The sequence below is a fragment of the Heliangelus exortis genome, chromosome Z (assembly GCF_036169615.1).
Source record: "Heliangelus exortis chromosome Z, bHelExo1.hap1, whole genome shotgun sequence".
NCBI lineage: Eukaryota > Metazoa > Chordata > Aves > Apodiformes > Trochilidae > Heliangelus > Heliangelus exortis.
Window position 1 is genome coordinate 1,091,393 of NC_092454.1, and position 27,135 is coordinate 1,118,527.

The 27,135-nt window shown below is 42.3% G+C and overlaps 3 protein-coding genes across 10 annotated transcripts in view; 2 read left to right on the forward strand and 1 right to left on the reverse strand.

The window, feature by feature from the left end:
* Positions 1-801: 801 nt before the first annotated feature.
* Positions 802-10,627, forward strand: LOC139789378 (stAR-related lipid transfer protein 6-like). The gene is made up of 6 exons (XM_071730016.1): positions 802-1,235; positions 1,341-1,390; positions 3,157-3,283; positions 3,801-3,918; positions 10,052-10,145; positions 10,437-10,627. Exons 1-6 carry the CDS (start codon positions 1,146-1,148, stop codon positions 10,594-10,596), a joined length of 639 nt encoding a protein of 212 aa, XP_071586117.1. The 5' UTR covers positions 802-1,145; the 3' UTR covers positions 10,597-10,627.
* Positions 2,589-23,628, reverse strand: LOC139789377 (DNA polymerase iota-like). Of its 8 annotated transcripts, XR_011723158.1 has the most exons (12): positions 22,845-22,986; positions 22,115-22,210; positions 21,317-21,481; positions 20,496-20,699; positions 17,613-17,849; positions 16,001-16,179; positions 15,640-15,731; positions 15,149-15,282; positions 12,803-13,005; positions 11,422-12,170; positions 4,072-4,166; positions 2,589-2,810 (listed from the first exon to the last, which is right to left on the reverse strand). XR_011723158.1 is itself a non-coding variant. In XM_071730013.1 (11 exons), the coding sequence occupies exons 2-11, from the start codon at positions 22,149-22,151 to the stop codon at positions 2,759-2,761; spliced, it is 2,052 nt and encodes a 683-aa protein (XP_071586114.1). In that variant the 5' UTR covers positions 22,152-22,210; positions 23,559-23,628; the 3' UTR covers positions 2,589-2,758. The 8 variants fall into 8 exon arrangements, 7 of the variants coding, with proteins under 7 accessions (XP_071586114.1, XP_071586109.1, XP_071586115.1 ...); XM_071730013.1 differs by lacking the exons at positions 4,072-4,166; positions 22,845-22,986 and adding an exon at positions 23,559-23,628; XM_071730008.1 differs by lacking the exon at positions 4,072-4,166.
* Positions 23,629-23,660: 32 nt separating this feature from the next.
* LOC139789380 (methyl-CpG-binding domain protein 2-like) overlaps positions 23,661-27,135 on the forward strand; it is a 54,900-nt gene continuing 51,425 nt past the window's right edge. Inside the window, exon 1 of the mRNA XM_071730019.1 lies at positions 23,661-24,164. Coding sequence (XP_071586120.1) covers positions 23,683-24,164 — 482 coding nt within the window. The 5' untranslated portion in view covers positions 23,661-23,682. The remainder of the gene's footprint in view (positions 24,165-27,135) is intronic.

Genomic DNA, 27,135 nt, shown 5'->3' on the forward strand with positions numbered 1-27,135 from the left:
TGTGAGCAGGGTGGTCAAGCTCCCAGCCACAACTTAGCACCTGCAGCTAAAACACCATTAAAAAAAAATTCAATAAGCGTGTTAGAGTGTTAAACTAAACAAGGAACAAAGATGAATAACTTTCTCACACCCCCTAGCTCACACCTCCAAGGATTATCACGCAACAGAAGCATTTACACTGTGGGGAGCAGCTCTCTGAGGGGTTTTTCCCCGGAAAGCAGCGCTGAGGGCAGCCCCATGGCCCCCTCCCCACACACCCCCCGGGGCAGGCCGCACCGCCACACCCGCCCCCCCTTTTCCCTCACAAGGTGCACTCAGGGCGGGGAAAATAAAGCTCCTAAAGCAGCCCAACCCTTCCGCGATGCCAGGAGGGTGCGGCACCTGAGCTCCAGCCCGGAGAGCCGCGGGCATCCCCGCCCCGCAGCCGCCGCTCCTCAGGACCGGGCCGCGCAGGGCTTTGAAGGGACCGCGCTAACGCACAGAAATGGCGGCGCGCAGGCGCGGCCGCGGAGCCCTCTGGGAGTTGTAGTCCAGGACGCGGGGGTTAACCCAGCGCGGAGCCTACCAGGGGACTACAACTCCCGGCATGCCCCGCGGCCGCGCAGGGTGCAGGTCCCTCCGCTCCACTGCGCTCGGGTGAGTGCGGGATCCCCCCCGCAACGCTGCCCTCTCCCCCTCAGCAAAGGGATGCGGGGGGTGATCTCCGCGCCTCAGGGCCGCCTTGGAGAGGGGGGGGCGGGGGGGGGTGAACTCCGCGCCTCAGGGTCGCTTTGGTAGGGGGGGGCGTGAACTCCGCGCCTCAGGATCGCTTTGGAGGGCAGGCGGGTCCCGCCGGGCGGGCTGCGGGTTCCGATGTGTTTTTTGCGGGGGTGCGGGGTCCTGAGCCCCCGCGGCTCCTGTGCGCATCTTTTTGGGGGAAATTCTGCGAGGAGGAGAAGTTTTGGGGTGAGGTGTGGAGGCAACGGTGCCGTCCCCATCAGCATCTGGTGGCCCTGGAGTCCGGGCTGGGAGGCAGCGAGTGAGTGGCAGGGGTTTTGTGTCCCTAAGGAGTGAATATTTGAATATTTGAATATTTATTTGAAATGGTGCTGTTTGCTCTTTAAAAATCAGATCTCGGCACCTCGCTTTGAAACTTTTACAGATAAATGGACTATAAGAAAACCGCGGATGAAGTTTCGGCAAAACTTTGCTCCTACAGTCAGGATACTTCAGGCTGGAGGGTGATAAAAGTGGCAGTAAGCTGAATTTATAAAGTTATTTTTATTAAAGACACTTTGTTGCGATTTGCAACTCTGTATCGCCTGCTAAGGTGTTTTCTTTTTTCCTTTGTTTGCTTTGAGAAAAATGTTACAGTTTCTGCCAAACCTTCCAAAGAATATGCGGGAAATCTGTAAGTATTTCACATTTTTTGTCATTGCAGGGAGTAAAATTGCAACATTTTTTGACCGGTGATATCCAAGATTGAACTGGAAAAGTTACCTTTGTGAAAGTGTGAGGTTTTTTAGCTTTTGCAGGAATAGGGCTGGGCTAAAAAAACTGGATTTCCTAAGGAATTTTTAAATGTGCTGTGAAAATTAAATACACTTATTAATACAGAATAAATAGATATAAAGTCACCATGAGTCCTCCTGCTGGAATCTTCTCTTCAGGCCATTCCATCTTCTCAGCTGGGCTTCATTTTTCACCCCTTCCTCCTTGGGAAATGCTCAGGGATGTGCTCTCCTTTCTCTCTCCTTTCTGCTGTTTTCTTGCTGGCACCCAAAACTTGAAGGTGCTGAGAATAAAAAGGTCCTAAACACCCAAAATCTGCAACCTCACCCATCCTTGCCTCTCAGGAGTGATGAATTTTGTGCTGTTGGCAAGCAGCAAGGCTTGAACTTCACCTCAGGGTGAAGTCAGGGGGAGCTGAGAGCTCAGGGCTTGCTCTCCCTGAGAGGTGAAACTTTTCCAGCTGAGTTCAAGGCTGAACAGGATTTTTTTGGGAATTCTGTCACTGAGGACAGCCCAGGAGCTGGGTGTTTCAGTTTGTCTCAGACAGTGAGTCCTGATTTGCTGAGCCAAGTGGTTTTCACCTTCCTCTTTTTCCAGTAATCCACTGAAAGAAGTGGAAATTGAGATTTTTTATTTTTTTTTTGCCTTTTTTGTGGCCTTTTCTTTTGTCCTAACAACTGAACCTATCAGAAATCCTTGCCTAGAAGAAATCCTGTTACCAGCTCACCCTGAGCTGAGGTGAGAGGACATTTCAGGGTGCAGGTGAGAGCTGTGTAGGAGGCTGGTAACTCCCAGGAATTTGTGGGAGTTATGGAAATCCAGGGTGTATCCAGACAGGAATATGCAGCTTTTAACTGGTCCTACCAGTGCTTACCACTCACTGGGTTTGAATGGGTGTTGTCCATCACAGGCAGTGGAGAAAAGAGGTTCTGGAGTGTGCTCTGGAGCAGTGAAGGAACAGATCCATGATCTGACTTTATTTCCATGGATATTTTGGCTCTTTCTGACTTTATATTCATGCACCAGCAGGGCCTGTGGGTCTGCTGCAGGTTTCTCAACCTGTCTGCAAGCTGTTGTCCCACAGAGCCCCTCACCTTTGCCTCAGTGTCTCCTGGAGTGATTCAGAGTTTTCTCCAGGAACTAGGAGTGAGCCAGGAGTTCCCAGCATCACAGGAGCTTCCTATTTCCTTGTCCTTTTTTTCCCCTTTCCTTTGAGCTCCTCAGAAGCTGATGAACCAAAGCTGGAGAAATGCCAGGACGTGCTGGTTCACAGAGCAGGGAGAAGGTTTGCAGTTGGGGTCAAAAGGGATTGAAAGTATCTACAGGGGAAAAAAAAAATATATATATTTAAATGAAATTAATTTAAATTTACAGGTTCCTAGCCCATAGCTTGCAAATAATTAATTTAAAACGTGTGGTGTCAAGAATGGAAAATCAAAACCAGTTGGAAACTGTGTGGAAAATCAGAATGGAAACTCAAAAATCAGTTCTAGGAGAAAAATGAATTTTACCCCTTGAATTTGACTCAATCCATTAAGTGCCATCACATTTGGGAGTTTTACCTCCTGGTAACCCAGCCCCCAGCTGCTAATTTTTGTTTAAATGATGTTTCTAGTTCATAAATATGAACTCAATACCTGTTTTTTTTTTTTTTTACACCATCAGATACCGTGGAGAAGGGATAATTAAGGAAGTCCCCAGTAAAATTATTCCTTTTATGTATCTTCCTGAGTACAGAAGCAAATGGGACAAGGCATTGCAGTCTTACAAGCTGTTAGAAAGGATTGACCAGGTAATAATTTCATCCAAAGATTTTTTTTTTTTAACTCTTTCTGCATGAATTAGGGTGGCTGAAACTACCAAAAAAAAAAAAAGCTCTTGATACAAAACACATCCTGGGTTATTAAGGATTTTTTTGGGGAACTTAGTTTAGCAGAGCATACATCTTGATCCTAAAAAGCACTGTGTAACCTAGGGGGTGGAAGCAGAGAGGTATTTATTATTCTATTATTAACCATTAAACATACACCTTAAATCTGCACATTTTGAGCTTTTCCACCCAAAAACCACATCCCTTCCTCAAATCTAGGCCCTGGGGAATGGCCCTGAATCCCTAAGCTGTGTTTCTAGGAGATCCTTTTCCTGGCTCTCCTGTGGGTTCAGCTCTGTCCCCTTCTGCTACCAACCAGGAATCCATTTTCTTAATTATTCACCATGAGAACACTGCTTCTCCAGTTCAACCCAACTTGGCTTCTGACATCCTAATTAAAAAAAAAAACACCCCATTAATTGCTTTTCCTTACTTGTAGGACACTGGGATATACCACAGTGTAACACAGAGTTATGGCATGGGGCTGATTTCCTCCAGGGATTTTGTTGACCTGCTGCATGTGAAACCATATCCTGGTGGTATCCTTACAACTAATTGTAAGTTCTGAGTAGCCACTGCATGGTGTCAGATCTGCTCTTTTCTTTACTCTCCTCTTGGGGAAAATTCAACAAATGCAGTAGCAGGAGGAGGAAGGTAGAATTTATTTCCCTAGATAACTCCACTGCTTATTTAATAACATTTTTCTGTACCTGGATGACTTCCTGACCAAATGCTTCTTGTTTAACATGAGTCTGAGACTGAGCTTGCTCATTTGCTCCTAATTTGATCCTCCTTGAGTCTGGCTCTGTAAAAATGTAAAATTATTAATTTTACAATACAGGTGATCAGGAAAATACCTCCCTGCTGCTTCATTTCTGTGCTTTGTTCCCCTGTGTGAATCTTACAGGGAAGGAACTTTCCTGACCTGGCAGTTTTTTCCCCAGCCCTCATCTTACAATAATTTTATTCCATAAAATTGAGAACCAAATATTTGATCCTCCTTGAGCCTGGCTCTGTAAAAAATGTAAAATTATTAATATTATAATACAGGTGATCAGGAAAATGCCTCCCTGCTGCTTCATTTCTCTGCTAACCTTGTTCCTCTGTGTGAATCCTACAGGGAAGGAACTTTCCTGACCAGGCAGGTTTTTCCCCAGCCCTCCTCTTCCAATAATTTTATTCCATAAAATTAACAGACAACCAAATATTTGATCCTCTTTGAGTCTGGCTCTGTAAAAAATGTAAAATTATTAATATTACAATACAGGTGATCAGGAAAATACCTCCCTGCTGCTTCATTTCTGTGCTAACCTTGTTCCTCTGTGTGAATCTTAGGACAAATATTTGTCCTAAGAGACAATAATCAAACAAATATTTGATCCTTCTTGAGTCTGGCTCTGTAAAAAATGTAAAATTATTAATATTAGAATACAGGTAATCAGGAAAATACCTCCCTGTTGCTTCATTTCTGTGCTACCCTTGTTCCCCTGTGTGAATCTTACAGGGAAGGAACTTTCCTGACCTGGCAGTTTTTTTCCTCTTCCAATAATTTTATTCCATAAAATTAACAGACAACCAAATATTTGATCCTCCTTGAGTCTGGCTCTGTAAAAAATGTAAAATTATTAATATTACAATACAGGAAATCAGGAAAATACCTCCCTGCTGCTTCATTTCTGTGCTAACCTTGTTCCCCTGTGTGAATCTTACAGGGAAGGAACTTTCCTGACCTGGCAGTTTTTTCCCCAGCCCTCATCTTCCAATAATTTTATTCCATAAAATTAACAGACAAACAAATATTTGATCCTCTTTGAGTCTGGCTCTGTAAAAAATGTAAAATTATTCATATTACAATACAGGAAATCAGGAAAATACCTCCCTGCTGCTTCATTTCTGTGCTACCCTTGTTCCCCTGTGTGAATCTTAGGACAAATATTTGTCCTAAGAGACAATAATCAAACAAATATTTGATCCTCCTTGAGTCTGGCTGTGTAAAAAAATGTAAAATTATTAATATTACAATACAGGAAATCAGGAAAATACCTCCCTGCTGCTTCATTTCTGTGCTACCCTTGTTCCCCTGTGTGAATCTTACAGGGAAGGAACTTTCCTGACCTGGCAGTTTTTTCCCCAACCCTCCCCTTCCAATAATTTTATTCCATAAAATTAATAGACAACCAAATATTTGATCCTCCTTCAGTCTGGCTGTGTAAAAAAATGTAAAATTATTAATATTAGAATACAGGAAATCAGGAAAATACCTCCCTGCTGCTTCATTTCTGTGCTACCCTTGTTCCCCTGTGTGAATCTTAGGACAAATATTTGTCCTAAGAGACAACAACCAAACAAATATTTGATCCTCCTTGAGTCTGGCTCTGTAAAAAATGTAAAATTATTAATTTTACAATACAGGTGATCAGGGCAATGCCTCCCTGCTGCTTCATTTCTGTGCTAACCTTGTTCCTCTGTGTGAATCTTACAGGGAAGGAACTTTCCTGACCTGGCAGTTTTTTCCCCAACCCTCCTCTTCCAATAATTGTGTTACATAAAATTAAATTGTATTACATAAAATTAATATATAACCAAATATTTGATCCTCCTTGAGTCTGGCTCTGTAAAAAATGTAAAATTATTAATTTTACAGTACAGGTGATCAGGGCAATGCCTCCCTGCTGCTTCATTTCTGTGCTAACCTTGTTCCCCTGTGTGAATCTTAGGACAAATATTTGTCCTAAGAGACAATAATCAAACAAATATTTGATCCTCCCTGAGTCTGGCTCTGTAAAAAATGTAAAATTATTAATTTTACAATACAGGTGATCAGGAAAATACCTCCCTGCTGCTTCATTTCTGTGCTACCCTTGTTCCCCTGTGTGAATCTTACAGGGAAGGAACTTTCCTGACCTGGCAGTTTTTTTCCTCTTACAATAATTTTATTCCATAAAATTAATAGACAACCAAATATTTGATCCTCCTTGAGTCTGGCTCTGTAAAAAATGTAAAATTATTAATTTTACAATACAGGTGATCAGGGCAATGCCTCCCTGCTGCTTCATTTCTGTGCTAACCTTGTTCCTCTGTGTGAATCTTACAGGGAAGGAACTTTCCTGACCTGGCAGTTTTTTCCCCAGCCCTCATCTTCCAATAATTGTGTTACATAAAATTAATAGACAACCAAATATTTGATCCTCCTTGAGTCTGGCTCTGTAAAAAATGTAAAATTATTAATATTACAATACAGGAAATCAGGGCAATGCCTCCCTGCTGCTTCATTTCTGTGCTACCCTTGTTCCTCTGTGTGAATCTTAGGACAGGGAAGGAACTTTCCTGACCTGGCAGTTTTTTTCCTCTTCCAATAATTTTATTCCATAAAATTAATAGACAACCAAATATTTGATCCTCCTTGAGTCTGGCTCTGTAAAAAATGTAAAATTATTAATTTTACAATACAGGTGATCAGGAAAATACCTCCCTGCTGCTTCATTTCTGTGCTACCCTTGTTCCTCTGTGTGAATCTTACAGGGAAGGAACTTTCCTGACCTGGCAGTTTTTCCCCCAACCCTCCCCTTCCACTAATTCTGTTACATAAAATTAAATTGTATTACATAAAATTAATATAGAACCAAATATTTATCCTCCTTGAGTCTGGCTGTGTGAAAAAATGTAAAATTATTAATATTACACTACAGGTGATCAGGGCAATTCCTCCCTGCTGCTTCATTTCTGTGCTACCCTTGTTCCCCTGTGTGAATCTTACAGGGAAGGAACTTTCCTGACCTGGCAGTTTTTTTCCTCTTCCAATAATTTTATTCCATAAAATTAATAGACAACCAAATATTTGATCCTCCTTGAGTCTGACTGTGTAAAAAATGTAAAATTATTAATTTTACAATACAGGTGATCAGGAAAATACCTCCCTGCTGCTTCATTTCTGTGCTTTGTTCCCCTGTGTGAATCTTACAGGGAAGGAACTTTCCTGACCTGGCAGTTTTTTTCCTCTTACAATAATTTTATTCCATAAAATTAATAGACAACCAAATATTTGATCCTTCTTGAGTCTGGCTCTGTAAAAAATGTAAAATTATTAATTTTACAATACAGGTAATCAGGAAAATGCCTCCCTGCTGCTTCATTTCTGTGCTAACTTTGTTCCCCTGTGTGAATCTTAGGACAAATATTTGTCCTAAGAAACAATAACCAAACAAATATTTGATCCTTCTTGAGTCTGGCTCTGTAAAAAATGTAAAATTATTAATATTAGAATACAGGTAATCAGGAAAATACCTCCCTGCTGCTTCATTTCTGTGCTACCCTTGTTCCCCTGTGTGAATCTTAGGACAGGGAAGGAACTTTCCTGACCTGGCAGTTTTTTCCCCAACCCTCCCCTTCCAATAATTGTGTTACATAAAATTAAATTGTATTACATAAAATTAATATATAACCAAATATTTATCCTCCTTGAGTCTGGCTCTGTAAAAAATGTAAAATTATTAATTTTACAATACAGGTGATCAGGAAAATACCTCCCTGCTGCTTCATTTCTGTGCTACCCTTGTTCCTCTGTGTGAATCTTACAGGGAAGGAACTTTCCTGACCTGGCAGTTTTTTCCCAGCCCTCATCTTCCAATAATTGTGTTACATAAAATTAAATTGTATTACATAAAATTAATATATAACCAAATATTTGATCCTCCTTGAGTCTGGCTCTGTAAAAAAAGTAAAATTATTAATATTACAGTACAGGTGATCAGGAAAATACCTCCCTGCTGCTTCATTTCTCTGCTAACCTTTTTCCTCTGTGTGAATCTTAGGACAAATATTTGTCCTAAGAGACAATAATCAAACAAATATTTGATCCTCCCTGAGTCTGGCTCTGTAAAAAATGTAAAATTATTAATTTTACAATACAGGAAATCAGGAAAATGCCTCCCTGCTGCTTCATTTCTGTGCTACCCTTGTTCCTCTGTGTGAATCTTACAGGGAAGGAACTTTCCTGACCTGGCAGTTTTTTTCCTCTTACAATAATTTTATTACATAAAATTAATAGACAACCAAATATTTGATCCTCCTTGAGTCTGGCTCTGTAAAAAATGTAAAATTATTAATATTACAATACAGGAAATCAGGAAAATACCTCCCTGCTGCTTCATTTCTGTGCTAACCTTGTTCCCCTGTGTGAATCTTACAGGGAAGGAACTTTCCTGACCTGGCAGTTTTTTCCCCAGCCCTCCTCTTCCAATAATTTTATTCCATAAAATTAACAGACAACCAAATATTTGATCCTCCTTGAGTCTGGCTCTGTAAAAAATGTAAAATTATTAATATTACAATACAGGTGATCAGGAAAATACCTCCCTGCTGCTTCATTTCTGTGCTACCCTTGTTCCTCTGTGTGAATCTTAGGACAAATATTTGTCCTAAGAGACAATAATCAAACAAATATTTGATCCTCCCTGAGTCTGGCTGTGTAAAAAATGTAAAATTATTAATATTACAGTACAGGTGATCAGGAAAATACCTCCCTGCTGCTTCATTTCTGTGCTAACTTTGTTCCTCTGTGTGAATCTTACAGGGAAGGAACTTTCCTGACCTGGCAGTTTTTTTCCTCTTCCAATAATTTTATTCCATAAAATTAACAGACAACCAAATATTTGATCCTCCTTGAGTCTGGCTCTGTAAAAAATGTAAAATTATTAATATTACAATACAGGTAATCAGGAAAATACCTCCCTGCTGCTTCATTTCTGTGCTACCCTTGTTCCCCTGTGTGAATCTTACAGGGAAGGAACTTTCCTGACCTTGCAGTTTTTTTCCTCTTCCAATAATTTTATTCCATAAAATTAATAGACAGCCAAATATTTGATCCTCCCTGAGTCTGGCTCTGTAAAAAATGTAAAATTATTCATATTACAATACAGGAAATCAGGAAAATACCTCCCTGCTTCTTCATTTCTGTGCTACCCTTGTTCCTCTCTGTGAATCTTACAGGGAAGGAACTTTCCTGACCTGGCAGTTTTTTCCCCAGCCCTCATCTTCCAATAATTTTATTCCATAAAATTAATAGACAACCAAATATTTGATCCTTCTTGAGTCTGGCTGTGTAAAAAATGTAAAATTATTCATATTACAATACAGGAAATCAGGAAAATACCTCCCTGCTGCTTCATTTCTGTGCTACCCTTGTTCCTCTGTGTGAATCTTAGGACAGGGAAGGAACTTTCCTGCCCTGGCAGTTTTTTCCCCAGCCCTCCCCTTCCACTAATTGTGTTACATAAAATTAACAGAGAACCAAACAAATAAACCCCTCCTAACAACTGCCCTGCATGTGTGCAGCAGTTTCCTCCTCTCCTCTGCAACTCTTTTTCCTACTTAACAGCATCTTGCTGCCAAACTGACTGCTTTGTCCTGCCCTAAGCCACACCTTGACACCTCAGGTATGTGCAGCCACCTCTGGAGGACAGGACTGCCCAAACATCACTGGAAATTCTTCCAAATCTTGCATGCCTTGCACAAATATTTAATGTCCTGCAGGGGGGTTGTGGGCAGGGTGGAATTGCTGAACGCAGCAGGGAGGGGATTCAGAGGTTTTGGACCATCCTCTTTTTGTTTTTTTTTTTTTTTTAAAAGGTGTTTTGCAGTGCCAGCTCTAATTAACTGGGGGTTTTTTTTGTTTTTTTTTTGTGGGAGGAGCTGTCAGTGTGGAATATTCCGGCTGCCCTCCTACTCCCTCTTGTGTCCGAGGTTTTAATAATCCCTGTGGCTATGTGTGCTCTCCTTTGCCTGAGTAAGTACAGTGGTACCTTTGGTTCTTAAGTTGTTTTCTCCCTAAAAAGCTTCAAATTTCCTGAAGAACACAGCTTTCCTCTTTCATTTATATTAATTAATTTTAATCTGGGGAAACCTTAGAGTTCTGTGACTCTGAATCTTTTGAAACTGAAGTTTTTACCCATCCTCTACTTCTCATGAGTGGTTGCAGCAGAGATGGGCTATAAAATCTTAACATTTATACAGCTTGTTAAGTTTCACAGGAAAAATAACAAGTGGTAAGTGAAAAATTTTGCTCCTTTCATTGCAGGAACCCAGAACATTCTAAACTAGTGGTATTTATCCAGCCAGAACTGGGAGGAATGCTCCCCTGCTCTGTGGTGGAGACAGCATTACCTACAACTCTTATAAACTTAATCACTGAAACAAGAGCTGGACTGAAAAGCTTGAAAAACCAGAATGAAACATGAAGTGGAAAATAATCAGCACTTCCCTCCCACACATCTTGGACCTGGATTTGTTTTTAAAGGAGATGCTGAAGTTTATTGGAGTTGGGGTTGATGTGGAAAAGGCTGAAGCTTAAATGTTAAGAGAGGTGAAGGCTGCTTTTCTCTGGTTTTGGGGATGATGCAAAAATCCAAGTACAGGATGTCACTTGCAGTGCTATCAGGTGATGTTTTGTAGTATTTTTGCACTTTATATGTAGAGGAAAAGAAAAAAAAAATATATATATATATACCTAAACATCTGGTGATGTAATAGCAATGTTAAGATAAAGTAGTCAAATATTTTGCCCTGGTTTTAAACCCACTTTGATAAAGTTTTCCCTCAATTATGTACTCTTGCCTGCAAGAAGCAAACATCTTGTGCACTTGAGGCTTTAAGCATGTTTATTAAGTGTAATTAGCAACTCTTTCAGTGTAGCTGAAGGAAAGCCTGATGAATTTGGAGCTAGCATCTCATTAAAAGCTGCTCTTTGTACAGAGTTGTCATTTTTTGACTCTTGAGTGCCCAAGTGAAACCATTTTTATGGTCTGATCAATTTAGAATTAATATTCCCCTCATCCCTCAGGATTTTAAGCCCTCTGGTTACCACTTAACTACAGGACACAGGGACAGCTACAGCAGTGGCCCTTCCCATGGCAAAGCACCCAAACTTCTGTGACAAATTGTCAAAATAAATTTTTAATAATCCCACCTTTACAGTTGACATGAAACTCAGAACTAAAGTGCTTTCCAGTGCTGCTTCTTAAATGTTCATTTTAGGAAAAATGTTTCACTGGGGTTTGAAATACCTGAGCAAACTGTTGGACTGGGATGAACACGATGCTGCCTTCCTCCTTCCTTTATATTTATTATTTTTAAGCTTTTCAGGGGATTTAGCCTTAGAATTTTGGGGCACAGGGTCCTGATTCTTCCACCCAGCTAATAATTCTGCTTGCAGCTCTGCAGGGAGTTCATAAAAAGTCTCTGTGTCAACCTCAGGAGGCAGAACAATTCCTGCTTGTCTCCTGGAAGTTTTCTCCTCAGAAGTTGTCCCAAAAATCTGCTCCTCTTTATCCAAGCCAGGGACACCCTCAACCTTTTGTCTGCTTTCCAGGGCTGACAGGACTTTCCCTCTGGAGTTCAGGGGTTGTTTTTCCACCCTGCTCCTTGGCAGTGCAGAAGAAGAAGTGGCCCTGGAGCTGTGTGCCAGAAGAGCTGCAGGTTCAGGAGCAGAGTCCCTGCTTAATCCCTCAGAATTTGGGAGCATCCCAAAAATCCTGGATCCTTCTTCTGCAAAACTTACAGGTGGCTCCCCCAAAACATTCCCAGGTGCTGCTTTCTCAGAAAGAATTTCTTTTTGAATATCTTCTGGAAGTTCCTTGAAGACTTCCTGGTCAATAGAAGCAGGAGGCAAATAAAATGGCAAGTCAGGAATTCCTGCTTTTTCTGTGTTGCTTTGCTTTTCCTCTGAAAGCTTCCTCATTTTTCTAGTTCCAATTTTGGCACAATCCTGGGTCCAAGAAGCACTTCCCTCAACTCCTGAGGTAGCTTCAACCTCCTGTGGCAAAAAATGTAGAGAGAAGCATAAATATATTCTGTGTGACCAAGAGCTATTTTGCTAAAAGCAAGTTCTTTAAATTATTCCTTTTTTTTTCCTTATGATCAGCAGTGTTTTTTGATTTTATTTTCAAACAGACCTTAAATAGTACACACATAGAATTCTGTTCTTCTTTTAAAGCAGCAAATATCTTGGGGTTACTTTTTATTGCTGTAAAGCTTTAGAAGACAAGAGTTTATCCCTCATATTTCTGAGCAGTTGAGAAAAAGAGAAATGTCTAATTTTGCAGCTGTGGCAAGCCAGAAACAGCAAATTTATTACACAACATCATTTGGAAGTTACTCAGCTTCTCTATAATACACTGAGAGAAGATTATAGTAAGGTAAAAGGTGCTTCAGTATGACAGGAAATGCTAAATGAATGGCAGAACCTCCTGGAATCAACAGCCAAATTCAGGAATTATTTTTTGGAAGCCCTAAGTTTTGATTTTCTCCTTTAGTGATTTCTCTTCCCTTCAGTTAAGGGGCTTTCTCCTAAAAATCCCAAAGCAGTTAAGCTTTAAATCTACAGACTGAAGACAGAAATATCTCAAAGCTTTATCTCCAGCCAGGGAAAATTCTGTTCCAACTTACCCAGCCACGTTTAGCAGAGCCTGGTGGTGGTGCCATCTGCTTTAGAAAGGAAGCAATTGAACCTCCCTTGCTGCTGGGCAGCTCTCTGAGGTTGGAGAAGCAGATGCTCAGAAGGGTGAGGTGAAATGGGAGCTCTACAGCTACCATCTTCCTGAAGAGCTTCATGAGGAGAGCCACCCATGGGGACAGCACCTTGCTGCTTTCTGCAAGAAAAAAGGGTGCAAAAAAGCAAGGGAGATGATCAAGAGTCCCTGGCTGAGCAAGCCTGAGTGAAATGGATGTGCCCAAAGGCAGACACTTCCAAAATAATTTCTCAGTTCACTCTGCCCTGTCAGGGAAATCCTTTTTCTCTCCAGTAAAAATGTTTTGTTTCACTCCTGTGAAGATAACTTTATAGGATGTACCTAGAAAAATGACAGAACACAAGCCAGGCTGGAGAGATGTGAGAAATCATCCAATTTTACCAAAAAGAGCCTTTCATAGAATGGGCTGGGTTGGAAGGGACCTCAGAGCTCATCAAGTCCAACCCTTGATCCATTCCCCCTGTGCTTAATTATTATTATTTGCAATTAATCTTGCAAGAGTTGTCCTTAATGACTGTTATTATTATTCTTTAGACCATCACACTAAATGAAGCTTTGTCCAATCCCTTTTTGGGTTTTTGGGTTGGTTTTTTTTTTTCCTAGCCTTAAAAAACCATACAAACATAAACCTCAGGGGTTTTTTCATCAGCCTTAAGGAACTTCTTGAGGTTACCTCTTGCCAAGCAAAAGCTAAAACCTGGAAATACTCCTAGAACTTAGAATCCTAGAATGGGCTGGGTTGGAAGGGAGCTCAGAGCTCCTCAAGTCCAAGCCTTGCTCCACTCCCCCCGTGGTTCCCAGCCCATGGCACTGAGTGCCACATCCAGGCTCTTTGGAAATATCTCCAGGGCTGGAGAATCCACCCCTTCCCTGGGCAGCCCATTCCAAGGTCTGATCACCCTCTGGGGAAAGAAATTCTTTCTCATGGCCAACCTAAACCTCCCCTGGCACAACTTGAGACCTCTTGTGCCCTCTTGTCTTGCTGAGAGTTGCCTGGGAAAAGAGCCCAACCCCCCCCTGGCTCCAACCTCCTTTCAGGGAGTTGGAGAGAGTGATGAGGTCTCCCCTGAGCCTCCTCTTCTCCAGCCTCAACACCCCCAGCTCCCTCAGCCCTTCCTCACAGGAATTCTGCTGCTGGATCCCTTCCCAGCCTCCTTGCTCTTCTCTGGACCTGCTCCAGCACCTCAAGCTCCTTCCTCAGCTGAGCTGAGCTGAGCTGAGGGGCCCAGAACTGGACCCAGGACTCAAGCTGTGGCCTCCCCAGGGCTGAGCACAGGGGCAGAATCCCTTCCCTGGACCTGCTGGCCACGCTGTTCCTGAGCCAGCCCAGGATGCCATTGGCCTTCTTGGCCACCTGGGCACACTGCTGCCTCCTCTTCAGCTTCCTGGCAATCCAGACTCCCAGCTCCCTTTCTGCCACTCTCTGCCCAGCCTGGAGCTCCCCAGGGGGTTCTTGTGGCCAAAGGGCAGGACCCGGCCCTTGGAATCTTCAACCTCATCCCCTTGGCATCAGCCCAACTCTCCAGTCTCTCCAGGTCCCTCTGCAGAGCCCTCCTGCCTTCCAGCTGATCCACACTCCCCCCAGCTTAGTGTCAGCTGCAAATGCCTCTCCCAGGCTCTTTACCTATATCAGGTTATAGGTATTTAACATTACCACAACAAAGCTTTACTGGATTTTGTGTGGCTGCATGAGCTGACAGGAATTGTCAGTCACCTCCTGAGGGGGAAGTGCTCCACAGCCTTTAAACAGCTTCCCTAGGACTTCCCTCTGGGAAGGAATTCAGGAAACAGTGGTTCAGAGTTACTTCCTCAGCCCAATCTGCATCAAGTGTCCAAAGAATTGGAATTGCTGGTTGGAAAGCTTCAAGTCTGAGAAGGGTGAGAGCCTTTCTGTCATTAATTAGAGAGGCACATCAAGAAGATGGTTTATTACATCCTAAAATTGAGAACATAATTCAATTCCCTAATGGAGAAAAGCAGCTTATTAATCTGGAAAACAGCTCCCTGTCAACCTACCCCACCCCAGCAGGAAATTTATTGCCAGGAATCCAGCCAGATTGGATTAAACCATGGCAGTAACATCATCATTATTCCTCCAGTGAAATTCAAGACATTTTTAGCAAATCTCAAGACACATCCATCACAACTCACAGAAACCTTTCCAAACACAGGGAATATTATCATGACATTCAGCAGGAGAATTTCCCAGACAAATGAGGTGATAGCAGGACTGAATGAATCCTTTCAAAACCTCTAAATGTACCTTTTCCAAAGCTGTGGATGAGGTGAGGGGGAACAGGACACTGACGGCTCTCCCTGTGGGGTCTCTTCCCTGGTGAGGAGAAGCGGCGGATGCTGAGCCTGAGCGTCTGGGGCTGCCTCCCATCCTTCTGGATCCTTGGGAAAAGAAAGCCATGAGGAATCTGCAGAGGGGCTCTGGAAACTGCCCCAGCATCTAGGGGAAATATTCCCTTTAATTAAGGTGAAATATTCCCTTTAACTGAGGTGAAATATTCCCTTTAACTAAGGATAGATCTCTCCCAGGAGTCTTCCCTACAGGAGGAAATATTTCTCGATTTCTCTCTGTCCTAAACAAAGTAGGACAAACAGGCTCAATTTTTATTATTGATTATTAAACCATCTCTGAGATGCTGCTAAAAGATTTGCCCCAAACTTTAATGTAACTCAAATGGAAAGTTTTGACCCTTCAGGTCCTGATTTCAGTCATGAAATAGAGCTCATGAAGCCAGTCACCTCTCTAATAGCTTAGGAAGCAGCTCTTCAATCTTCTCTTGAACTTCTGCTTCTGAGGAGCATTTTTTAAAGGAATCTTCATCACTAAAGGACTGAAAAAAAACCCCAAGTTAGTCCTTTCCACCTTATATTTACTTCAAAATTCTGAAGAGGATAAAAAATATCACAGTTAAGTGTGGAGGATTAACAGAAGTTTTCTGACACTCAGAGCTCAGCTGAATTTCTGGAGAATTAGAAGTTAATTTCTGTTGTGCTAGAGAATATATTAAAAAATATCCATATTTTGGTTAGCAAAGCTGTAGAAAAAGAAAAGCTTTTTTTTTTTTGCTCTTTAGGAAGTCTTTCAGACCAATTGTTGTACCTGAGGAGGGCCTGAGGGAGTGACAGGGGAATCATCTTCTCCATAGCTGAGTTTCTGGATCCTCTGAGCAAGAGAAGCACCAAATTCCTTCTCCAGCAGAGCAAGTGGAAAGGTCTGGAGGTCACAGACCCTCCTGACACCCAGCAGCTCCAGGCCTTGGGCAGTTTTCCTGCCAATGCCTGAACAGAATGGTAAAAATACACAGAAAAGTGTATTTATAGTGTATCTATAGAAAAATAGAGAAATAAATATACATATATATAAAATAAATAAATATATATAAAATATATATATGTATATAAATATATATAAATGTATATAAATTAAAATATATAAATATATGTCTATAAAATACATATATATAAGTCTATATAAATCTATAAATCTATATAAATCTATAAATCTATATAAATCTATAAATCTATATAAATCTATATAAATCTATATAAACCTATATAAATCTATATAAATCTATATATAAAATATTAAAAATATATAAATTATATATAAATACATATAAAATACATAAATATATATCTAGATATATAAAAATATACATAAATCTATAAATCTATATAAATATATGAAGATATATAAAAATATAATATATATAAAATATATATAAATCTATAAATCTATAAATCTCTATAAATCTCTATAAATCTCTATAAATCTCTATAAATCTCTATAAATCTAATATATAAATATATATAATATATATATAAATATAAATATAAAAGTATATATAAAATATATAAAAATATACATATATATAAATATATTAAAATCTATATAAAATATATAAAAATGTATAAATATATATAGATTTATAAATACATAATATATAAAATATATATAAATATATAAATCTATATAAATTTATATAAATATAGATATATAAAAATATATAAAGATACATAAAATATATATAAAGATACATAAAATATATATAAATATATATAAAAATATATATAGAAACATAAATATAAACTATATAAAAACTATATAAAAACTAAACTATATATAAACTATATATAAACTATATATAAACTATATAAAAATGTATATAAAATATACATGAATATGTATGTAAATATATATATTGTATATATAAATATAATGTATATAAATATATAAAAAATATAAAAACATATAAATACATATAAAATACATAAATATATATGAATATATATATCTATATATATATATATACATAAAAAATACATAATTATATATATATATATATACACACACACATTTATTTAAAAAAATGCCCAGCCACACAGTCCTGACAATTTTCCCACTGCAGTGGGGGCTTTTTCCATTTTTTTAGCATCCAAGTTTTAAAATCTGCCTGTTTCAAGTTTCTCTCCACCAATTCAAGAAGAACAAACAGGCAAATTTAATAATTTTGAAGGTCTCTTGTAAGCAGATTTATTCCACACATTTATGCCACAACTGAAAATGAAATAAACCAAAAACTCATCTCTTTCTTCCTGCTGAACAAAACTCAAAACACACCCTCCTCGTGAGCCCCAGAGTTGGAAGTTTTTTTTGTTGGTGCTTTTTCAATATTTTTTTCCCTCCCCTGAGGAGTTGTCAGGATGCTTACCAGGCACTTTCTGGATGTGCTGCAGGCTGTGTAGGAGCTCCTGGCAGCTCTCAGGCAGCAGCAGGGTTTGCTGGTTTGGTTTGAAGGTGCCAGACACTAATTTAGCCAACAGTTTGTTCGAGGCCACCCCTGCACAGCCCGTGAGGCCCAGCCTGCCCCACAGGGCTCCCCTCAGCTCCTCTGCAACCTGAGACCCCACAGCCAGCCTCAGGTGCCTGGGATCATCCAAATTGAGGGCTGCAAAGGGAAAAAAAACAGTGTTCAGGTTGTAAAGAGGCACCTGGGTGGCTAAAAGTTTGCCTGATTTAAGGAGTAGTTTTTGTTGCCTTGATCTGCAGGGTTGAGTGGGATTGTGGGGGATTCAACACGATGTCCCAGTATAGGTTGGGGGCTGAGCTGCTGGAGAGCAGTGGAGGTGAAAGAGACCTGGGGGTCCTGGTAGACAAGAAGATGCCCATGAGCCAGCAATGTGCCCTTGTGGCCAAGAAGGCCAATGGCATCCTGGGCTGGCTCAGGAACAGCGTGGCCAGCAGGTCCAGGGAAGGGATTCTGCCCCTGTGCTCAGCCCTGGGGAGGCCACAGCTTGAGTCCTGTGTCCAGTTCTGGGCCCCTCAGCTCAGCTCAGCTGAGGAAGGAGCTTGAGGTGCTGGAGCAGGTCCAGAGAAGAGCAAGGAGGCTGGGAAGGGATCCAGCAGAATTCCTGGGAGGAAGAAGATGCCCATGAGCCAGCAATGTGCCCTTGTGGCCAAGAAGGCCAATGGCATCCTGGGGTGCATTAGAAAGGGTGTGGTTAGTAGGTCAAGAGAGGTTCTCCTCCCCCTCTATTCTGCATTGGTGAGGCCACACCTGGAGTATTGTGTCCAGTTCTGGGCCCCTCAGTTCAAGAAGGACAGGGAAGTGCTTGAAAGAGTCCAGCACAGAGCTACTGAGATGATTAAGGGAGTGGAACATCTCCCTTATGAGGAAAGGCTGAGGGAGCTGGGGCTCTTTAGTTTGGAGAAAAGGAGACTGAGGGGTGACCTCATCAATGTTTTCAAATATGTAAGGGGTGAGTGTCAGGGAGATGGAGTTAGGCTTTTCTCAGTGGTGACCAGTGATAGGACAAGGGGTAATGGGTGTAAATTGGAGCATAGGAGGTTCAAGTTGAATATCAGAAAAAATTTTTTTACTGTAAGGGTGACAGAGCCCTGGAACAGGCTGCCCAGGGGGGTTGTGGAGTCTCCTTCACTGGAGACATTCAAAACCCACCTGGACACGTTCCTAGGGGATGTACTCTAGGGGGCCCTGCTCTGGCAGGGGGGGTTGGACTAGATGATCTTTCAAGGTCCCTTCCAACCCCCAGGATTCTATGATTCTATGATTCTGTAGCCAAGTTTTACCTCACCCCTCTCTCCCAAAAATCCTGGTTAAAATCCTGCTGCCCAAAGCCAGGCAGGTAGTGTTCAGGGAGTATTGAAAATAGAAAATGCAAAGGAATGTATTTAAATATAAAAGACAATCATGTTTAGGGAGTATTTTAAATATAAATATATATTATTTATTAGATCTATTATTTATTATATACATTAAATATTTTATATTAATATATATTAATATATTGATATATATTATATACATTAATTATATTATTATGTTATGTATAATATATTTATATAATATATAATATGTATTATATATAATGTATATTATTATATTATATATAATATAATAATATACATTATATTATATATAATGTATAATATATATTATATATAATGTATAATATATATTATATATAATGTATAATATATATTATATATAAATATTATATACTTATATATAATAATATAATATATATATTATTATATATATTATTATATATATTATATATATAATATACATTATTATATATATAATATATAATATAATATATATAATAATATAATATTATATATATAATATATATATGTAATATATATAATAATATTATATATAAATATTATATACTTATATATATAATTATATATATTATATATATTATTATAGATATTATTATAGATATTATTATAGATATTATTATATATAATATCATATTATTATATTATATATAATATAATAATATAAGATTATATATAATATATATTTATTATTATTTTTATATTATTATATTATATATAATATAATAATATAAGATTATATATAATATATATATATAATAATATCTATAATAATATATATAATATATATAATTATATATATAAATATATAATATATAATATATATTATATATAATATATATTATATTATATAATAATATAACATTATATATAATATTATATAATATAATATTATATATTATATATTATATATTTATTACATATATTTTATATATTTTTTATATTTTATATTTATATATATTTTATATTTATATATTTTATATATTATACATATAATATATATTATACACATTATATATTATATATTACATACTATATATTATATAAATCATATATTATTATAAATTATTATTATATTACTATAAATTATTATTTTATAACATTCTATATATTATATCATATATAATATATAATATATAATAATATACATATTATAAATTATATTATTATTTTATAATATATTTATATAAATATTTATATATATTTATAAATTATTTTATAATTTTTATATTATATTAGTAATAGAATATACATTAATAAATTATATTAAAAATATTATATATATTAAATATAGATTATTATATTAAATATATATGATATATATTATGAGAGAAAAGTGTTAATATCACAACTTCTTGTACCAAAATAACCAAAGTAGAGATATTTGTAAATCTTGAGAGGGTTGCCTGGCAACTTTTTGCCTCAGAAAAAAAAAAGTTTAGCTCACCTTGGTTGTTGTAGACATGGCCAGACACACAGATTTGGGAACACCCCCTCTGCTGTAGCTGGTTTAATCTTTTTTCTGCCATCTCTGTGATATCCACAAAGTTTTCATCAAACCCAAGCCTTTCCACCAGTGGGCAAAACTCCCCCAAGAGCTCTAGGAGGAAATATGCACATGGGAGGTGTTCATGTCTGCAGCAATCCACAGCTCATTTGATAAAATAATAAATATAAATATAAAAATAATAAATATAAAAATAATAAAGCACATATTTTTAGCAAAAAGAGTATTTTTTCATCCCACAACTACCTCTGTCACCTGCTTTTCTTCTCCCCAAAGCTGTCCTTATTTCTTTTTGAAATTGCAGTTCTTAACCCCTGCTGTACTTTCTCCCAAGGAAATCTGTTTCCCAGCTTTCACTTTTTAGTTCTTACCACCTCACCTGCTGATAAAACAATAATTAATCAGCAGCATTGTTTAATTAAGGGATCACAGAGAAGTTCATCCACTCAAAGGGTTCAGCATTCTGTCCTCTATTGCTTCATATTTGGAAATACTTTACTGCAGTCAGTATTTAAATAAGGCAAATGATTTTTAAAGACCCACCAGAGCAGACAGGTCCCATATAAGATCAGAATCCTGCATTTATAGAGCCTGACCCAAGCCTGATCACTTATTTTATGACATATTAACTTTAAATATCATTGCCAGGGGATGAGGCTCTTCAAGCAACAACTTCTAGAGAAGGAAAATGTCACATCCTATTAGACACACGTGCACACAAGAAGTGTTTGTCCTCTCCTGAAAAACTTTTAATTTTGTACCTGTAACCTTGTAGGACATTTCCCTGTAAGGAGTCAGATCTTCTCCATTAACCAGAACCAGCTGAGGACACTTCTCTTTAGCATCCTTCACAGACATCAGTTTTTTAACTCCAAGTTTTCTGGCTTCATAGTTGCAGGTAACCACGATGGATTTCTGTTGCACCCCTAAAGATAAAGATCAAATGTTTTTCAAAATTCAGGCACTTGGGTCCTTTGAAGAAAACCACAGGATTTTCCTGCCACTGGGGTCAGGACAGAACATCACAAGAGCAGCAAACAAACCAACCCAACAGGCTCATTTCTCAAAGAGAAATTTCTCTCATTTCTCTTGATTTAGAAGACTGGGGAGTAAAAACATTTTAAAACCTTACAGATTGGGTTTTTCCCCCCTGACTGCAATATCACTCTTAATTTGGGGCCTTTTCAGGCAATCTCACCCATGGAAATGCTCTTGATGTTTTATGTAGCACTTTCTCCTACTGATGGCAGACCTTACTGCCTGCCTCACCTTCATTCTTAACTCCTGGATGGAATGAAACATGTTTTGAGCAAGAGTGAGTCAAAAAGCTCATCAGTGAAGCTCAGACACGTTGGCAAGTGCTCAGGAGGATTTATTATCTTTTAGTAATAGCTACAGGGAGCATAGCCTGAACTTGACTCACTCTGGTTGTGGTTACAGCCCCTCTGTAACCCTCTGGATCTCACCAGGCAGGCATGGCCCTGGTTTATTCAGGGTTTTAGTTTCTCCTGCCTGAATAATAAGCATAATCCCCAAATTAACAGCAGAAGAACTCCTACCTAAAGGCTTGTTCCTAAGGGCAGGATTACGGATCATCTCTACTTGGGCATAAAAGCAGTCCAGGTCGAGGTGCAGGATCACTCTGCTCCTTGTCCCTGCAAAAGCACAGTGGAACAGTCACCCTCCCCTAGGTGATGCAACAATTCCTTCCCAATGAATCCATGCTCCTAAATAACCACTGCAAGAGGAATATACGTTTTAGAGGTCTTATATACCATCCCAATCTTACATCTGAGCTCAGAGCTCTCCCAGCTGACTGCCGAACACCCACCCAACCCCTTTCTCCACACCCTACCCTTTCACCCCGCAACACCGACACCTTCCCATTTATTTCTGTAAAAATAACGCCTTTTATCCCCTCGGAAAACAGCCCCGCCAGATCCCGGCCTTTCCTTTCATCCTTGTGCTGACAGAACCAGTGCCGGCAGCATCACAACAACGAAACAAGAAGAACCGGCGGGGTGATGATGGCTGCCGAGGAGAGGCTTCTCCTCCTCACAGACCTCCAATTCCTTTTCCCCGGGAGGCAGGGACAGGCTTGGCGCTCCGACAACCCCCGCCAGCTCCAGCCTTTCCCTCCCGCCTCACAACCGTGCCCGGGACGCCGAGCCTCCACCCTGAGGGGGGATTGAGGGCAGCGCTTCACCCTCAGGGCAGCCGCCGGGCTCCGCTCCGTTCCCCTCAGCCTCCGCCGCCATTGCTCCCGCCCCGCCCGGGACCCGCGCTCACAGGAGGCGGGCGGAGCGTCCCCGCCGCCCGGCTGCGGGTAAAAGCAGCCGCCCTCCTCCTCCTCCTCCTCTTTCTCCTCCTGCTCCTCCGTGGGCGGCGGGAAGGGCTCCATGCCGCCTCAGGGCTGACTCAACCTCCGCCTCACAGCCGCTCCCTTCGCCACAGCCGCCGGCGGCGGGGACGGACGCGCTGCCCCGGGCCCGCCCCGCTGAAGGAGGAGGAGGAGGAGGCGGCGGCCGCGCTGCGCAGGTCCTAGCGCCGGGACGAGCCAGGGCCGGGGTCTCCCTTGGCTGCCTGCGGGAAAGGTCGCCGAGCCCGATCCAGCGCCCCGACGGCGCTGAGGAGGAGAGAGGGGGGGACATGGGTCCGGTGTGCGCTGGAGCGGAGGCTCCGTTGCCGGGGTCCGGCGGGTGCGAGGACCCCGTGGGCTCGGGAAGCAGCCGCTCCCCCCGAACGCTGTCAGGAGGGTCGGCGTGTATAGAGAGGGCGAATAAATTGGCGGATCCCGGGAAGGAGATGAGGCGTTTGGAGGAGAAAATGGGTGAAGTGGGGTGGATGGCGGCGCAGGGTGGGTGCCGTCCCGTCGGTGCTGCTGTCAGGCGCTAACGCCTCAGCCTGTCCCCAAACCGTCCCCGGCAGCCGCCGAGCCCTCGCTCTCCCTGACACGCTGGGACAAGCGGGACGTGACGGACGGTTTCCTCCTCGCCCCAGCACCTGCCGGCACCGTTCGGCTCCGCGTCCCTCCGCCCTCCGCCGGCGAGCCCGAACCCTCCCGGTTCAGCCGCCCTCCCTCCGGACCATCGTCAGTCACTCAGTCAGTCAGTCAGGCGCCGGGGAGATGCCGGCGGCAACACCCCGTACCCCTGCCCGCCCCGCCCGCCGCTCTGTCCCGCCTACGGAGCTCTCTATGGTCGGCGGGGCTGGCCGCTCCGGCCCTTCTAGGCCGCTGACACCGATTCCGGGGCTCGGCCGCGGAAGCGGGCGCCGGGCCGAGAGCTCCGCCGGCTGCGCGCGCAGCCCCCGCTCCTGGCGCCGAGGAGCCCGCCGAGGCCGCCATCGCCAGGGGGTCCCGGCCCCGGCCCTGTCCGGGAACAATACAACGCTCGTTGCCAGCACCGGGGACCGGGCGGCGGGAGAACCCCTTCCTTGCTTGTCTCGCCGCCGCTGCAGCCGCCGCCGCCGCTGCCGGGGCCCCCGCGCTCGGTGCATGGAGAAGCAAGGCAGGATGGATTGCCCGGCGCTGCCCCCGGGATGGAAGAAGGAAGAGGTGATCCGCAAGTCGGGCCTCAGCGCCGGCAAGAGCGATGTCTATTACTTCAGGTACGTGCCGCCCGAGCCGCCCTGACACTCCGCTGTCCCGCTGGGACGGGGCCGGCCCCACAGGGACCGGGGCCAGCGCTCCTCACCTCCCCCTGCACCCCCCGCCCTGCCCCGGCCCCGCACCCCGGCGCCGCCACCTGCTCCCGGGGCTCCCCCCTGTCAGGCGGCGGGGAGAGGGTGGGTGCTGGTTCCGGTTCTCGTCCCCTCCCGCCCTCCCGATTGTCAGGGGCGGTGGGGAGAGGGTCGGTGCCGGTTCCGGTCTCGGTCCCCTCCCTCCGTCCCGCTTGTCAGGGGTAGGGGGGAGAGGGTGGGTGCCGGTTCCGGTCCCCTCCCACGTTCCGATTATCAGGGGTGGCAGGGTCGGTGCCGGTCTCGGTCCCCTCCCTCCGTCCTGCTTGTCAGGGTTAGGGGGGGAGAGGGTCGGTACCGGTTCCGGTCCTGGTCCCTCTCGCTGTCCCGCTTGTCAGGGGTGGTGGGGAGTGGGTCGGTGCCGGTTCCGGTCCCCTCCCGCCGTCCCGCTTGTCAGGGGTGGTGGGTCGGTCCCGGTGCCCTGCCTCCCGCTGTCAGAGGGTCCGTTCCGTTCCCCTCCTGTCTCCCGCCTGTCCCGGCGGCTCCGCGGTGGCTGCGCGGCTCCGTCCGCCCCTTGCCGGCGGCGCGGCTGGCACCGAGCCGGTTCCGTGCCGCCATGGCTGCCCGGGCAGGGCAGGGCTGAGCCCGCTGCCCTCCCTCCCCGCCTCCTCCTCTCGGGGGTCCGGGGGATGGATGGTGGCACCGGGGAGCCCCGGGGCGAGGCTGGAAGCCAGGCCCGGGTGTGTGTGTCCCGGTCCCCCCCTTCCCTCCGCGGTCCCGGAGCTCCCGGAGCTCCTTCTGCCGGGGCTGTCTGCAGCCATGCTCCTCGGTGCCAGCTGCCGGGACGGCGGGGAGCTGGCAGGGATGGCCGGGATTCCCCCTTCATCCCGCTTTTCCTGCGGGAATGGAGCGCTGGTGCCTCGGCAGCCCGGCCCCGGGACACCCCTTTCCCTTAGGATCGACCCCAAAGGACCCCCCTCCCCTTAAGTCGCCCTTAAAGTCGCCAAAAATCTCTCCTGCCGAAATAAAGTCGCCAAAAATCTGTCCTGCCGAAAGAGCCGAGGAGCTGGCAGGGGAGAGGGAGAGCAGGCTGGATCCATTGGGAAGTTTGGCATGGGCACCAACAGCTGAAATTTTTGCAAAATTAAAAAGCAGGTGAAAATTAGAGAAGCTTTTGCCACTCTGCTTCTTGCTGCACGTGTTCCAGCAAAACCCAGAGAAAAAACAGCAACCTGGGTTTTGGTTCACCCTCCTGCTTGCTTCCAGAGTTCTGATCTCAAGGTAGAAATGCAATAAATTCCCAAGTTTTTTGCTCTTAAACCGTGCTGGCTGCAGAGCAAGGGCTCGGCTCCTCCCCACACCACCTCTATTTATAGCTCTGGATGAACCACACCTGAAACCTCTCCCCAGCGTTGCTTCCCGAGCAGGCTTTGCAGTCTCTTTTTTTTTGCCATGAATGGGCTCAGGCTGATTGGTGCTGGAGGAAGGAGAAGTCCTGCTGGGGCCCCCTCAGACACCAGCACATGGAAATATTGGGTTGGGTCTGGGTTGGCATCGTTTGACCCATCCCGTGGCTCTGAGAAACAAAACCAAGTGCCTGACAAAAAGATCACTACATGTAGAATGTATTTTTTAAAATTTATTATTATTATTATTATTATTGTATTATTATTATTATTATTATTATTATTATTATTATTATTATTATTATTATTATTATTATTATTATTATTATTGGGTCTGGGTTGGCATCGTTTGACCCACCCTGTGGCTCTGAGAAACAAAACCAAGTGCCTGACAAAAGTATCACTAGATGTAGAATGTTGGGGTTTTATTATTATTATTATTATTATTATTATTATTATTATTATTATTATTATTATTATTAATGTTACTATTATTATTATTGGGTCTGGGCTGGCATCGTTTGACCCATCCTGTGGCTCTGAGAAACAAAACCAAGTGCCTGACAAAAAGATCACTACATGTAGAATGTTGGTTTTTTATAATCATTATTATTGTTATATTATTATTATTATTATTATTATTATTATTATTATTATTATTATTATTATCATTATTATTATTATGTCTGGGCTGGCATCATTTGACCCACCCCGTGGCTCTGAGAAACAAAACCAAGTGCCTGACAAAAAGATCACTACATGTAGAATGCTGTGTTTTTATCATCATTATTATTGTTATATTATTACAATTATAATAATAATAATAATTATTACTATTATTACTATTACTATTATTACTATTACTATTATTACTATTATTATTATTGGGTCTGGGTTGGCATCGTTTGACCCATCCTGTGTCTCTGAGAAACAAAACCAAGTGCCTGACAAAAGGATCACTAGATGTAGAATGCTGGCTTTTTATTATTGTATTATTATTAGTAGTAGTATAATAATAACTATTATTATTATTATTATAATTATTATTATTATTGTTATTATTATTATTCTTTTCCCCCAAGCTTTTCAGCTCCAATGCATGATTTCAGGTGAACCAGATGATCGAAAACTTGATTTTTTTTTTTTTTTTACAAGCCAAGTTCAGGTTTTTTCTTGCTGCCTCTGTCTGATTGGTGCTCCCAACCACGTGCTAATATTGCAGCAGAGGATTGGGCAGCACCTGGCATTGCTGCCTCTCCCTCTGCATCTGCCCGGCCTCTCTGCCCTGCTGCCTCCTTCAGCCTGGCTCAGCCGTTGCATTCCAGCCTCCAAGTCCCAATCCTGCTTTCTGGATGGGTCCTGGCTCCCTGCAGATTGCTGAACTCAACTTTCTGCCCAGGATTCTTCTTGCCAGAATTAAATGCCAGACTTTGCTCAAGCCAGCCAGGCATTGCTGACTGTGTTGGAACAGATTTAGTGTAGAAAGCCCAAATAAA

Excerpts from the sequence above, each read along its gene's own strand:
- LOC139789377 (XM_071730008.1), bottom strand. The coding sequence starts at position 22,956 with ATGGAGCCCTTCCCGCCGCCCACGGAGGAGCAGGAGGAGAAAGAGGAG. Across the intron at positions 15,732-16,000 it reads CTCCCTCAGGCCCTCCTCAG|TCCTTTAGTGATGAAGATTC; the intron begins GTACAACAATTG and ends GTTTTTTTTCAG. Across the intron at positions 13,006-15,148 it reads CATCCACAGCTTTGGAAAAG|AAAGCAGCAAGGTGCTGTCC; the intron begins GTACATTTAGAG and ends TTTTTCTTGCAG.
- LOC139789378 (XM_071730016.1), top strand. The coding sequence starts at position 1,146 with ATGGACTATAAGAAAACCGCGGATGAAGTTTCGGCAAAACTTTGCTCC. Across the intron at positions 3,284-3,800 it reads TGTTAGAAAGGATTGACCAG|GACACTGGGATATACCACAG; the intron begins GTAATAATTTCA and ends CCTTACTTGTAG. Across the intron at positions 10,146-10,436 it reads GTGTGCTCTCCTTTGCCTGA|GAACCCAGAACATTCTAAAC; the intron begins GTAAGTACAGTG and ends CTTTCATTGCAG.